The sequence below is a fragment of the Akebia trifoliata genome, chromosome 6, assembly GCF_017979445.1.
Source record: "Akebia trifoliata isolate Shusen 1 chromosome 6, ASM1797944v1, whole genome shotgun sequence".
Lineage (NCBI taxonomy): Eukaryota > Viridiplantae > Streptophyta > Magnoliopsida > Ranunculales > Lardizabalaceae > Akebia > Akebia trifoliata.
Window position 1 is genome coordinate 22104615 of NC_141380.1, and position 16073 is coordinate 22120687.

Consider the following 16073-nt stretch of genomic DNA (forward strand, 5'->3'; position numbering starts at 1 on the left):
GCCGTATTTGGTCATTTGAAAGAGATTAAATCATATTAGAGGCTAGCTTTGATACCATGAAGATTTTAAAATGAAATAATCAGCTCTTATTTTACCTTGAATGAAGAGAAACGTACAAGTTAAATAGGCTATTTGGAATAGCTCCAAATCCCTCAAAAATAGGAACAGAAAAACAACTATTTAAAGGAGAGAATACCTCCTTTATTTTAGGAAATAAACTCTGCTAATATTCTGGAAATAACAACTAGAATATTTCTTATTTGAAAAATAAAAACAAATAAACCTAACTAACTTTGACTTCAATAATCCGCACAAAGCAAACAAATTCATTGCTATATGTGATCGCATACACATCAGCCCCTCTATTTTCACATATACAACCATGGTATATGCGATTTATCCCCCAGATTTCGCATATGCGATCGCTTTTGACAACATTGATGGTATCCAAAGCAAACAAAGTCATTATACCATTAGATTGTTTAACATGATAACCATATAGGTCCTATAAGAAAAAGTACAAATAGCGATTAAGTATGACTAATTCTGTATGGTATATAGATTAGTGATGTTAACATTTATTCAAAATCTTTAGTTTTTATTTCGAAAGTGTATATTCTATTTTTTTTTTCAAGAACATATTTAATTCATTATTACATGTTTACCCTTGTACTTAAATTGGATATCAAAATTGAAGCTATACTTCTTGCAGGCTTGATGTTTGCTGATGCACGTCAATGGAAATACTTATTTAAGGCATGGTATCTATGGGATTGCTCAACTCTATAATAGAGAACCACGGCGATATTTCATCAGAAGAACACAGAACATTCCCTGTTTGTCCGCTGACTTGGAATTGGGTGGGAAAGTTGGACTGAGTAAGATTCAGATTTAAAGAAAATGACATGCACTAAGCTACACCTGATTCCTATGCCCTTATCTTCTTTTTAAGCAAATTAATTGTTGAGTTTAATCCCACATTAGACACTTATTGCCTTATCTCTCTCCTTATAAGCTCCTGGGCCTCTCCACTCATTGCCAATTAGTTTTGAGTTGGACCCCCAAACTTATCATTAATATCGCTAAAATTCCATCTCAAGCAACACATTTAAAAAGCTTTCGTAATTTTTTACAGCCCTAGATTTTAGCAATTCGAGTTATATTAATATATGCTTGATCAATTAGTTTTTTGATAGGTACTTGGGTTCTATTCAATGCCTTCTTATTTTAAAGAGAATTTGCTTTGTTAGTGTTGAAATGAGCATAGGATGTATTGTATTATGGTGCTCCTGGCTGCACCATAGTATACTCTTATTTCTTATTTAATATAAATAATAAAGAGTTAATGTTCGTGGTGAATGGTGCCGCGTGAACAGTAATCACTATTCCTTTTATTTTCTCCTTTCTTCTTTGCTTCTATATGCTGAAAATCCTACATGGTATCATAGCTAAAATATAATCGATCCAAGAATCATCTACGAATCTACGGAATACATCCTCACACTTATTTTTGGGTGCATCATCATTATGGAGAGATAAACATCTAGGGTTTTGGATTGAGGGGACTTCTTCATCCACCAAACAATAAGAGTGATTATTCTACTGATTTTGGCTGGTTTATTAGCATCTTTTATCGTTAAAACATTCCAATTAGTTTATGGAAAAAAAAAATACGGATTTAGACTAATTGGATGCACATGAGTTATTGGGATTCTGTTTGTGGGATTGATCTTCCTTAATTGTTATTTTTTATGTTTCTTGGAAGTTTTTAATGGCCGTATAGCCTCAATAATATTGAAACTGATCTGTGCAGATCAGTCAATGTTGTTGATAGTTGATTTGTGATAATCAATAGTGTTTTGTGGCTCGTACAATAGTATTTTGTTTGATTCCCATGTGTTTAGAGGATGACTAGTCGCAATGAGAGTGATTCAAGTAAGACCACCCTATTAGTCTCTATGTTTAACTCTACACCCTTGGATAATCCAAGTCTTAAGATCACAACGGTAAAACTTGATGGAAAAAATTATTTGGAGTGGTCTCAGTCAGCAAGAATGTTTATTGGCAGTAGAGGAAAATGAGGCTACATTACTAAGACTAAGAAGGAGCCCCCGTCTAGTGATGCTTTTCATGAGAGGTGGGACTTTGAGAATCTCACAGTTATGTTGCGGTTAGTTCACTCTATGCGGCCACAAATATCTAGGGTATTTATGTTCTATTGTACACCCAAGGAAGTTCGGGATGCTGTTGCCTAGACATACTCATAGGTTAAAAACGTAGCTAGAGTGTATCATCTACATCAGGAGATCTCAACCTTGAAGCAGAGTGGTAGATCATTGACTAAATATTTTTCCACTCTTCGTGCTCTATGGGAAGAGTTGGATTTGTATCACAACTTTATGCCTACTTATCCTAATGAAGTATTGAAATATAGGAACCAGGTAGAGCATTTCAGTTCTTAGCCAGTCTCAACCCGGAGTTTGAGTTTATGCACGTTCAAATACTTGGTAGAGATACCATTCCCTCACTCAACCAGGTATTTGCACTGATTCAGAGTGAGTAAGTTGACGCCTTGCTAAGGGCACCTCATTGGACAGATAGAGATATCTGTTATGATTACAACATCAGGGTCACATAAATTTTTTAAAGGAGGAAATTGTCGCCATGGAAAAAGGCCTTTAACAGCTGAAGTGAAGGAAAAACTCAAATGTGATCATTGTGTAAAGACTCGTCATACTAGAGAGTTTTATTGGGATTTGATTGGGAAGTCAACTACATTCAGCAAGTCAAGTTCCTCTTCCACAGTCTGGAAGTTCATATCAAGCACATGCTTCTCAGCCAATATCAGGTGTTACAACCACAGATTCCTCATCTTTTATATCTCAGTCTATGCTCTCTCAGATGGGTGTTGGTACAGATCATACATCAGAGATTGAGTTATTGTGTCGTCGTCTTGCACAACTTGAGCATCCTCTTACCAGCTCCACTTCTCTTGCCCACTCAGGTATACATGCCTCTGCACATTATGTGTCTCTTTCTACTTTTGAGTTATCTTGGATTATTGATTCCGGGGTCTTAGACCATGTGTCAGGTATGTACTCATTGTTTACTTCTCATTCTTCTTCTTCTAGTCATCTTCATGTCAAAATTGCAGATGGCTCCTTCTCCTTTGTTGGAGGGGAAGGTGCAATTAGTTTATCTCTTAATTTTTCTTTACCAATTGTTCTTCATGTTCCGGTTTTACTTCTAATATTCTTTCTGTTAGTCGTCTTGCTAAGATACATAATTGTATTGTAATCCTTTTTCCTTCTCATTGTGTGTTCCAAGATTTGATATGAGGAGGGAGATTGGATGTGGTTGTGAAGCTAACGGGTTGTATCTTCTGGACACAACTCTGGCACCTCCTAGTACCCTCCAATCTAGTATTAGTAGTGTCAGTAGAGATCGGATTATGCTTTGGCATTACCGATTAGGTCATTTATCTTTTCTTGCGTTGAAGACTTTGTTTCCTGAATTATTTATTTCTGCCAGTTTGGATACTTTATATTGTGAGGTATGTTAGTTAGCTAAACATACCCGTGTGTCATTTCCTGTATGTATTTCTTGTACTCTACGATTTGATTCATAGTGATGTTTGGGGTCCTTTGCCCATTTTAACTTATCTTGGTTTCCATTATTTTATCATTTTTGTGGATGGTCACACACGATACACATGGTTATTTCTTAAGAAGTTGCAAGAAGAAGTTCCCTAGATCATTCGTTTTTTTTATTAGATGATCCATGCTCAATTTGAAAAAAAGATTAAAGTCTTCCGCTCTGACAATGCCAAGGAATACCAAGAAAGAAAAATTCAAACCCTACTCAAAGAACTAAGAGTTCTTCATCAAAGTAGTTGTGAGTATATACCACGACAAAATGGTGTGCCAGAACGAAAGCATCGATACTTACTTGAAGTTGGTCAAAGTCTATTGTTGAATATGAAGGTGGACAAGAGATTGTGGTCTAAAGCGGTACTTACATTGACATATTTGATCAACCGCATTCTTTCCCATGTGTTAGGTATGCGATCTCCACATTAGTTGTTGTTTCCTTCCTCTCATTTGTTTACATTACCCCTTCGTGTTTTTGGATGTGTGTGTTTTGCTCATGTGTTGGGGCTCTCAAGGACCAAGTTGGATGCAAAGTCAGTCAAATGCATATTTGTTGGTTATTCATCTAGTCAAAAAGGGTACAAGTGCTATGATCCTATCTCTGGAAAAGGCTTTGTAGCCATGGATGTAACCTTTTTTGAGTCAAGATCTTTCTTTGATGGTCTTACTTCAGTACCTCTTCAAGTGGGGGGGGGGGGGGGGGTAGTAGTAGTGATGAGGTACCTCTCTCGGTTCCTTTGTTTAATGTTCTTGTCTCCCTGAATCCTTCCTTTTTAGTTCAGCCACCTTCCTTGGTTGACACTACTAAAGACTTACCCGAGATGTCCTAAGCTAACAACCACGGTAGCTGAGCAACCTATTTAATCAACCTCTGAATAATCAAGTAATCCTACTCCTTTACTCCCATTAGACTATCTTCCTATTGCCTTACACAAAAAGAAGTGTTCTTGTACCATCACACATCCTATTTCTAATATTTTTTCTTAGTCTTCATTATCTCCGTGTTTGCAATCTTTTGTCTCATCTCTTTGTCCAGCGTCCACTCCTACGAGTGTTGCAGAAGCCTTTCATCATCCAAAGTGGAAGTAGGTAATGCAAGAGGAAATGAATGCATTAATGAAGAGTGACACTCGGGATCTTGTCCAACTTCCTGATGGGAAGAAAGTAGTTGGATGCAAGTGGGTATACACCATTAAATGTAAAGAGGATGGGACAATTGATAGGTTCAAGGCGCGTCTATGGCCAAGGGCTTTACACAGTCATATGGAGTTGACTACCAGGAAACATTTGCACCAATGGCAAAGATGAACTCAGTGAGAGTTTTATTATCGATTGCAGCAAATCTGTCATGGCCACTTTATTAGCTCAACGTGAAGAATGCTTTTCTTAATAGTGACCTACAAGAAGTGTACACGACACCCCTTCCTTGTTTCAGTGCTCTAGGACAAGAAGGGAGGGTTTGCAAACTTAAGAAATCATTATATGGCCTCAAACAGTCAACCATGTCTTGATTTGACAGATTTAGTGAGGCAATGAAGAGGTTTGGGTACAAACTGTCGTATTTGTAATGCATCGTGTTGGCAACATGATGGTCCTTTTAGTTTATGTGGATGATATTGTTGTATCGTATAGCAGTATTGATGAGATTCTTAAGTTAAAAAAGTTCCTTGCAAGAGAGCTTGAAATTAAAGATCTTGGTCCCCTTAGATATTTTCTGGGGATTGAGGTTGCTTGGTCAAAGAAGGGCATTTTCATCTCCCAGAGAAAATATGTTATTGATTTTTTGAAGGACACAAGAAAGTTGGGTGCAAAAACAGCTAATACCCTTATGGAGACCAATCGAAAATTGGACACAAAAGATGGTGAGCCACTTGAAGACATTGATATGTTCCAGAGGTTAGTAGGGAGATTGATTTATCTCTCTCTCACACGTCCAGATATTACCTTCTCTGTTAATGCCATTAGCCAGTTCATGCATTCACCAAGGATGAGTCATTAGGAGGCTGCTGAGAGGATTTTGAGGTATTTGAAGTCCTCACCAGGACTTGGCATTCTCTTAAAAAATAATGGACATCTTCGTATAGAAGCTTTCACAGATGCAGATTGAGTAGGATCTATTATTGACATAACAGTCTACCTTTGTTATTGTGCCTTCTTAGGTGGTAATCTTGTCACTTTGAGGAGTAAAGAATAGTCCGTTGTGGCCAGATTGAGTTGTGATGCAGAATATAGGGCAATGGCCCATGGTTCTTGTGAGATGATGTGGCTTAAAACTCTCATGGACGAGTTTAGTTTACTTGTTCAGGGGGAGATGAAGCTTTATTGTGATGACAAGGCAGCCATTGGCATTGCTCACAATCCAGTCCTTCATTATAGGATCAAGCACATCGAAGTGGACAAACATTTCATTAGGGAAAATGTGTTGTCCAAAGAAATTAGTATTCCTTATATGCATATAGAATATCGAATTGTAGATATTCTTACAAGGCAGCCATTGGCATTGCTCACAATCCTGTCCTTCATTATAGGATCAAGCACATCGAAGTAGACAAACATTTCATTAGGGAAAATGTGTTGTCCAAAGAAATTAGTATTCCTTATATGCATATAGAATATCGGATTGTAGATATTCTTACCAAGTCACTGACAGAAAAAAGGCGCATGGAGTTACTTGGCAAGCTTTGCATGACTGACATCTATGTTCTGCTTGAGGGTGTTGAAATGAGCATAGGATGTATTATATTATGGTGCTACTAGCTGCGCCATAGTATACTCTTATTTCTTATTTAATATAAATAATAAAGAGTTAGTGTTCACGGTGAATAGTGCTGCCTAAACAGTAATCACTATTCCTTTCTTATTTTCTCTTCTTTCTTCACTTTTATATGCTGAAAATCGTACAGTTAGTAACTACCTAGAAGCTAGGAGTTTTAACTACTGAATTTTACCTTTTTTTAAAAAAACAAGAGAAAGAAAGGTGAGTTGTTTGAGACGAAGTGCAGGGGATTTCCCATGCCAAGTTTAAATATGTCTACCCTCCCTTATTATTGAATAGATGAAATAAGATTTTATTTGCCTATTATTGTGGTTGGGCAAGGGAAATTCCTTTGCTTTGATTAGTGGGATACCAATCGACTAGAAGTCCAGGTCAAAGTGAGACTCCATTGATTTGATTTTCAAGGGCCATATGACTCAAGCCGGCTGCCAATTTTTTTATTTTGCTTCCACATCATCAAGTTGCATATTTTCATGTTTTGCTCCTCTAAAATTCCCGATTTCTTATAGGTTAAAGGGAGCGGTTGTTTCGGATTTTAGAATCTGATTCTAGGATTCTAAAATCCGATGCATCGTTTGGTTTGGATTATTGACCTGATTTTTTCATAATTAGGAACCAAAGTTTTTGAGAATTAAAAATAATTCTCAGGAAGAATCTCGTGATTCTCACAGACTATCCACTTATGACGATCTTGAATTACATCTTGCAATAACAACAATAATACTAATAACAAATGTTATCCAAATAATAATAATAAAATTATTTTATTATTTTAACAATAATGATATAAATAATATATTAATATTAATAATAACAAATAATAATAATAATAATAATAGTAATATAATTATAATTAATAACAATAGTAATAGTAATAATAACAAAAGAAACAATCATAATAATAATAATAATAATAACTAATATTAATATATAATTATATAAATAAATATAGTTATTAATAACAACACAACAATAATAATAATAATAATAATAATAATAAATTTTAAATAAAAATACAAAATCATCATAATTTTTTGGGTAATCTTAATTTTAACATGTTCCTTAACATACAATTCACTTGAAAACTAATAGAAAATGACCTAAATATTATCTTTTTAAACTCTTTCCCAAAATCTTTGATTTTTTCTCTAAAACATTCATTATCTTCAATCTCTAGGACATGTATTTTTACTCACTTTTTCAACTCAAGAAGTGTAATTGGGTAATTTTTTCCACAACATCACTTTTCAGAAACAATGTTAGCAAATGGGATTTTGGATTCTGGAAATCAGTTTTTGTAATTTGATTTTGACAATCCATAATTAGAATCAAGAGTCAGGATCTACAATCCGAACCAAACGCCCCCTTGGTCTAGTCAAATAGTCAACTATCATTTTGGTGCCTTGAGATCATACCTCTTATATTTTTTTCTCAGCCTAATCGAACATGTCTTTAGTTGGAATGTTATAAGTAAAAGAGGTAGGCGGGTTAGGGTTATGCACTTTTCCCCTAAAAAACTCTTTTTCTTCTTTTTTCATTCTCTATTGGTTTGGACAAATTACAACTTTGCACGCTCTTTGTAACTGAGGCTTTTATCAGTCTTCGACTTTCTGTTAAGTTTATATGCGTTCATTTCCAATTTTATCTTACTTTTTCCACTCATCTATCTCAGCATCTTCATCTTGGCTATGCTTAATCCACGAATATTTTTCTTAATTGTCAAACATTCAGCTCCAAAAGGCATAGCTGGTCCCTTCGAATTTGTATACTTGGTGGGGACCTTTTTCATCATTTCATTTTATATTTTAATTGTTGTTTTTTCTTCTTCATTGTTTGAAAAAACCTGAAGTTAGATTAAGAAGTGTATATGCCACCTTCAAAGTTGTCAACAAAATTCTTTTTTGTTGCCTTCAAATTGTCTATTAAAATATATTTACTACAATTAAAGTAAATCAACACTCTTATCTTGGCAGTTTATTTAAATCTTAATCAACATTCAAGTGAAACACTTGACAACTAAATCAACATTCTTAAAATTGCCTACGATTGACTCTACATATTTGTCTCGGATGCCTCATTTATGGTCTTGGTTCAAGCTCATGGCTTACCTTATGTTCTTATTTATTTATTTTTGATGAGTCTCCATGGCCTACTTTATCAATCCCATGTTATCTACTTATCATCACTAATACATATTGATACAAGACGATGAGGCAAGAAGATGAAAATAAGGGGGGTTAGGGGAATCTAGTATGGGATTGGGTGATAAGAGTATATGGTAGATTTGAAGAAGAGATTAACAGAATAAGGGTTAAAGAAAATGGGAAAGGATTATGGGTAGAATAAAATGGGTTCAAGAATTCAAGAATGAAGAACAATGAGGGTTAAAAGAAAATCAAGAAAATAGATATAAGATTAAAAGAAAAAGAGAAGGGATAGAAAGATAGAACCTTGGAATCACACCAAGGGTTTCTTGGAATCACACCAAGAATTATGGATAACTCACTTCAAGAAACTACATGAAAGAAACTCATTCTTTATATTCATCAAAGTCTTCGATAAAAGAAATCCTAATGCAATCCATATATAAAGAAAATAAATCTAAGAATCCTAATAAACTAAAATGCCAAATAAATAAACTAATTTTTCATAACTTTCTTTCTTCTAAATTTTCAATCTTTATAAAATTAAATAAAAGCCACTAAATTTACCAAACCACCCCTAAATATTATATAAGACCATGGGCCAATAAAACATGAAAATAAAGTCAAAAACATAAAAAATAAAGCCTTAAAACATAAACCTAAATAAAAATAAAATCTATTCTTCAAGCTTTGATGTCCTCATCAATTCACCTTTGATGGGAAGATTTTGCCACTGGAGAAATAAAATTATAGTAACTCCCTAGCATATGAAATATCTATAATCCACATGTAATCTAATCTTGACTTGCTTCTCAACTAATGCACCTTCCGTGCTTCAATAGATATCATCAAACCACATAAATAACTATTGGACTCTTATATTTTGGGTAAAACTGAAGTTGGTACTCTTAAATGCTCCATGTATAATGTAACTCATTGGTTTCTCCAAAATATTAGCTACCTTTTCTTTTCCATGGGATAAAACCTGTGTAAGCAGTAAAGGATGTAACGACTCAACAATTTCCTTTTCTTGTTGTTTAGATTTTTCAGACATAGATTCTTCTTCAAGATCCAATAATGATGCCCCACACTCGCCAATCTCACTCTCGCTGAAACCAAGCTCATAGATTTCTTCCTTGATTTCTTCATTACTTACCTTGAGTTTAGGCTCATGTACTTTAATTGCTTATACTTTTGTTATCCTAGATTGAACATTATGATTTATAGTGACCATGACGATTGTACTTGGAGCACAAGTTTTGTTGCCTGAACTCTTCATACCATTGACCACGTAATTGCTTGTTTTTATTTATTTTTTTGTTTTTTTGCTTTCCTTTATAATATAATCATGAATAATGCGAAAATATGCCCGAGAGTGGAGCGTTTGACGTAATTCTGACAATATTTTTTTCAACTTCTCTGAGAACATCTCTGTTGAGTCCATCTCCCCTCAATGTGATCTGCTAATTCTTGTCACTTGACCCTTGTCTCTAATACCAATTTAATGTAGGACGATGAGGGAAGAAAATGTAAACAATGGGGGTTAGGGGAATGATGGATGTTGGTAATGACTAAAAGAAGTTATAAACAAGTGGATTGAGGTGGAGTTAATAAAAGATACCCCACTTGAAAGCATGGGTTCAAGTTGATTGATCAATACCGGTTTGGGGAAGTCGTATATTTATGTAGAACGTGTGTATTGTTCTAATGTAGTATAGATGGATGAATAGATTGAAAGACCAACTTGCGTGCATTAGAACAAATGTTGCTCTATGCTCATCCGAAGATGTTAAAAATGATATGAAAGTTTTAATCTATTGAAGGGATGAGAAAAATAAGAAGATTAGCCACAACCATTTTGAAAGTTTGGAAAAATAATGGAGCATATTATAGGGATTCCATAAAAATGTTGCTTCATTATAATTTTTATTTCTTATTTTTAGAGATTGTTTTATAAATTTATCGAGGCTTACGCCTCATTTCGCCTCACTTCAAGAACCCAAAACACCTCAAGTGAGCTTTAGGAACTTTAAACACTGGAAATAGTATAGGGTAGATTTGAAGAAGAGATTAATGGAATAAGGGTTAAAGAAAATGGGAAAGAATTCAGGGTAGAATAAAATGGGTTCAAGAATTCAAGATTTTAAGAATTCAAGAATTAAGAAAATCATAAACAACGAGGATTAAAAGAAAATCAAGAAAATAGATATAAGATTAAGAGAAAAAGAGAAGGGATAGAAAGATAGAACCTTGGAATTCAAGTGTTTTTTGGAATACCACTAAGAATGTTGGAGAACTCACTTCAAAAACTCTATAGAAACTCATTCTTTATTCATCAAATTCTTCTTAAAAAAAATTCTAATACAATTTATATATAAAGAAAATAAATCCAAGAATCGTAATAAACTAAAATACCAAATAACTAACCTAATTTTCGTAACTTTCTCTTTCCTAAATTTTCAATCTTTATAAACTTAAATAAAAGACATTAAATATACCAAACTACCCCTAAATATTATTCTAAGACCATGAGCCAATAAAACATGAAAATAAGGCCAAAAACATAAAAATAAAGCCCTAAAACAAAAATATTAAATAAAAATAAAATATACTCTTCAAGCATTGATGTCCCCATCACATCTTTTGAGAAAAGACCTATACTATTCATTTCTTTCAAGGGCTTCACTTGAGATTTTAGTAGTGTTTTTTTGTCTTCATAATTTGAGGTTGGCTTCATTCTAGTTTTATGAGGTTTACTCTTCATGGTTGATTGCATGTTTAATGAAACAAATGGGTTAGGAAAAATTTATTATCAATCAAGTATTGAGTGGGGAATGTCGTTGCTGGAAAATAGTCCCTAGAGAGGGAGACATTTCGGATGAAGTACAATTGATTGTTTTTTGCCCATTTTCTTTCTCTTGTTGTTTCTCAGTTAGCATCTCCAACTTAAGGCTCGTGTTTATCACTTTCGCTTCCTGGATTTATTGCTAGCATTTTGGTTAAAAATTAATGTTATTGATACTTTGGTCTTAGAATTTTACTATGCAAAAAAGGTTGGATGGTCATTATGATTGTTATTCTCTACTGCAATGTATAATGAATATGTCAGTTTATGAGTTGCTGAGCTTCTTTTTTGGCTTGGTATTGCAGGTTTGAGATATAAAAAGTGGTCATTTCAAGTCATTGAAAAAATGGGTAGTGATGGGATTTTGCTTGCAAATTCACAAGACTTGCCTCTTTCTTCATATGAAACCGCCATGGAAGCACTCTCCTCTCTCATTACTTGTCAGAAACGTGGAGATAAATCAAATATAGGTGGTAGATATGGAAAAATGGAGAGGATGGCAATGTATCTCAAGGTAATTTCAGTTACAATTGTGCCATTTTAGAAGTCTTTTGTTGAGAATTCTACTAATTGTTTCATGACTTCCATTTGGGTCTCGTTGTCATAGCTTTGCAAACTGAAATTAGTAAAACAAACATATATGATTGAGATGATGATGATCATCATCAATGCCATATCATAAACATTGGACTGTTCCTAGATCCCCTCAAGTAGATTCATTTCTCATTCTATCTTCTTTAGCTCCCTCAGTCATCTATCTCAACATCCTTGATGGTATTGTAGACATGTTTATGGACTGCCCACTATTTAGCTCTAAAAAAGCAAGGTTGGTCTTATTGCTATCCAGTAAGATTTTCCTTTAGTTTGTTTGCTACACATCAATCAAAAAAAATTCTAGCTCTCCTGTCATGTGTCAGGAATCCCATTCCCATATCTACAATCTCTCATGATGGGATCCTCTTCTGGTGACAAAAACCCTCTTCTTTCCTAGCTCCCCCAAAATGGGCATTCATCCCATCTAGCATTATTGAATACTTGACCTCGGGTTTGTTTGGTATCTTTACGTGTTTTTTGGATTTGGTGAAAGCTCTATTCAGGGCCTGGATGTCATTGAGCCAAGAGTATACTTTTATCTATTATCCCATTTGCTATATGTTGGGGTATTCAGAAAGAGAGAGAAATCGACATGTATTTTAAGGCAGAGAGCTTCCAATTCAAGACGTTATTGTATCTATTAGAAGTGCTCTTGAGCCCCAAGGTGATGCCTCCTTTCCGTTTAAAGCCATTTGGGGGGTGTAGGCACCCCAATTTGTCCGGACTGAGCCCAAAAGCTCTCAAAGTCCAGCAAGAGAAGCCCAATCCAAGGATTTTCAATTTAATCAAGTGGGGCCCACTTCAGTGGAGCCCAACTCTCATAGGAACATTTTTCGAAGCTAAACCAAACTAGGCCATTGGGTACCCACGGCCTAAAGGAAATTTCCTTGGTGCTTTGAGTCACCCATGGCCCTAGCTGTTTTTCATTTGGACCTTGGGTCGGTTATCATCATAGCCAAATTTGCACACTAGCACACCCACCCAAGCCCATTTGGTTGAGGTTGTTAGGGCCCATGAGTGCCTAAGATTTGCGTAGGGAAAAGTCTTCCTAATCCCTTTCTTAATGACTTATTCCTCAAGAAAATCCCACTCTTTCCCTTCTATACTCTTGCATTAAGCTGCTCATCATTTTCTTATATAGACTTTTTAGTTTTTCTCCCCTTCTTCTAATCTTGACTCCTAGTTAAGTTTTGGTCCCCACATAAGTTGAATTACTTTCCTAACTTCATCTTGTTAAGACTCAATTAAGGTGATTTACTCTTATGCCCATTAACCTTGCCCACAATTCAAGAGGTCTTCATGCAAATCTTTGTAAATTGATCACATTCTAGGGACCATAACCTTTTTGCCCATCTCTTAGAACTCTTTAGTATCCCTAGGATTTTTACACTTTTATCCTTTGGTTGTTAGAAGCCTAGCTAGGGGTAATGACATAAAAGTCCAAATTCACAATTCCAAATTACATGCAATTAGGACTAGGTCTCTAGTGATTGACCCATAGTCAAGGGACTTGGACAATTTTATCCATCCCTTAGAATTCTCTAGAACCTTGTAGGCTTTTACAATCCCACCCCTTGGTCATCATGATTGATAAGACTTATGGATAAATAAAAAACCATCAAGGACAAGATGTTGGAGGGCAATTGAGGTCATTCTTTAAGTTTTATTTGAGAATATTGGGAACTTAAGGAAATTGGACATGTTTATCCCCAAGGGTCTCCATAGAGCCTATAAATAAGACCTCCCATCCAAAGCAAAAGGAGGAGAGGTCTAGCATACCTAAACTCTGTCAAGTTTGCTTCTTAAAGCCTTTACAAGCCCCCAAAATTCTGTCCAAGTGAATTCTCACCCCTCTTTGAAGCTTTTTAGTTCATTTAAATTTCGTGGCTTGGGTGGTAGAGAGTAATCCATTCATGTGAGGTAATCCCCCCTATAAGTCCATAATAAGCTCAAAGTTAGCATTTAATTCCAAATAGTTGTTGTTTCAATTCCTTTTAAATTCCAAGTAACTTCACATTTCTTAGTTAGCTTTCTTTTCTTTTCATGGTTAAGGAAGAAGAGAGTAATCCCTCTTCATGAGGTGATTTTCCCTTTTATATATCCATGTAATAAGTTCCTTTGGGAGCAATCCATGCATACACAATGAGCACACACTACTCTTATTTATATTTCAAAAAGAGCTAACAGTCAAAGGTGAAGGTCTTTGTTAGCAACCATTTACCCCAGAAGACCGATTTGTTGGAGAAGGGGAGAACTATGAATATAAGAGGGTCACGGGGATTAACTTGGGTATGACTTATCTGAGAGTGGAGGAAAATATATGCTCAACACTCCCCTTCACCCATAAGGGTGGAAAGATTCAAACCCGTGACCTATACAAACCAGTGTTCTGATACCATGTTAAATTTGGAGGTCCAACTCAAAATTAATTGGCAATGGGTAGAGAGGCTTAGGAGTTTATAAGGAGAGAGACAAGGTAATTTGTGTCCGATCTGGGACTAAACTTAACATGCCCTGGGCCTCTCTACTCATAGCCAATTGGTTTTGAGTTGGACCCCCAAATTTATTATGGTATCAGAGTAGGCCTTTCTCTCTTCCACGTCACTTAGTTCATATCTTCACGTGCTTTGACCAAGTCCACGTGCGGAGGCGTGTTGAGTTTAGTCCAACATCAGACACAAATTGCCTTGTCTATCTTCTTATAAGCTCCTGGGCCTCTCAAATCATTGCCAATTGGTTGAGTTGTAAATTTATCAGTCTTCCTAGATCTACATCTAGCTCTCTACGCCATCAAAAACAGTCCCATGGGACTCATCTTCATGCATAAGGTTTTAAGTCCCACCAGGGATGTATCTATTTGTAGATATTTCCTAAGACTAAACCAACAAAAAACAACTCCCAAAAGAGTGAAATCTTAGGGGATTTGCATTTGAGTCTTGAGCTCAAAGAAAAATCCAACTAGCACAACTTTTCATTTTTAGGTTGCTCATTGACCCTTCCTCATGATTTTATAAGTTGAATTATAGTCCATTTGACTCTTAACTTCTCTCATCTTTTCTAACTTCAAAAAATCTCTGAAAAATTAGTTTTCAACTTCACTTTGGCCATGCTTTGGTAACCACAACTTTGGTGGGTGAGACAAGCTACCTAACACCTTTCTTGTCTTTAAGCCAAACTTCCTTATCTGTACGTCTAATGGTTAGATCAATTGTGACAAGCCAAAAAACATATTTCTAAAACTCATTTTTCATGGTGTTGATTCACGCCTAAACTCTATGTATGGTGGTAACTCCTAAACTCAAGTAGATTGAGGCTTAAAATCCTTTTAATCCTCAAAAGCCATAACCATAGGGGGCAAAAGTTCCTGCTAAGATTTCCCTTTTTGTGAGACTTGTGGTTTCAAGGAAATTGCTTACTCTTGATCACCTTATCCATCGAGGTCTTATATCTCTTAATTTTTGTGCTTTATGCATTTCTAATTGAGAGTCAAACGATCACATTCTCATTCACTATCCATTCATGGCAAAAATTTGGTCTCATTTTCTACAATTGTTCATTGTTAATTGGGTCTTTCCAAATAATTGTTTTCTCCTTTTAAGAGCTTGAATTCAAACTTGTTCCTTTGAAGGAAAAAATTTCTTGGGGCTCTTCTCCCTTTGCAATTTGTTGGGGGACTTGGTTGGAAAGGATCATGAGGATTTTTTCAGGGGTGGAAAATACTCATCAAGACATGATTCTGGAGTTTCTTGGGGTTTTATTTTATTGGTATAAGGTGGATGTGGCGTTTAAGGGGGTCTTTTTTGAGAAGTTTGTTTTCAAATGGGATGCTTTGTGTTCTCTTTAACGTTCTTTTCCTTTGTTTTGTGCAGTCTTTGCATTGTGGTTGGTCACCTTGACCGCCTTGTTCTTCTTTTTTAATAAAATTCTGTTTACCTATAACAAGAATTGTATCTATTAAGGGTTTTTTGTTTTTGTGTTTAAAGAATTTAGGGAAAATGACCATTTAGTACATTTATTTTAAATTTTTTATTGAAAAGTTCCATGTTAGAAAATTTGAACTTTTT

At 35.2% G+C, this 16073-nt stretch overlaps 1 protein-coding gene across 1 annotated transcript in view; it reads left to right on the top strand.

Moving 5' to 3' along the window:
* The first annotated feature begins 1374 nt into the window (after positions 1 to 1374).
* Positions 1375 to 16073, top strand: part of LOC147400410 (folylpolyglutamate synthase-like) — a 66045-nt gene continuing 51346 nt past the window's right edge. The window contains 2 exon segments of the mRNA XM_086446088.1: positions 1375 to 3004; positions 11721 to 11929. Coding sequence (XP_086302214.1) covers positions 2890 to 3004; positions 11721 to 11929 — 324 coding nt within the window. The 5' untranslated portion in view covers positions 1375 to 2889.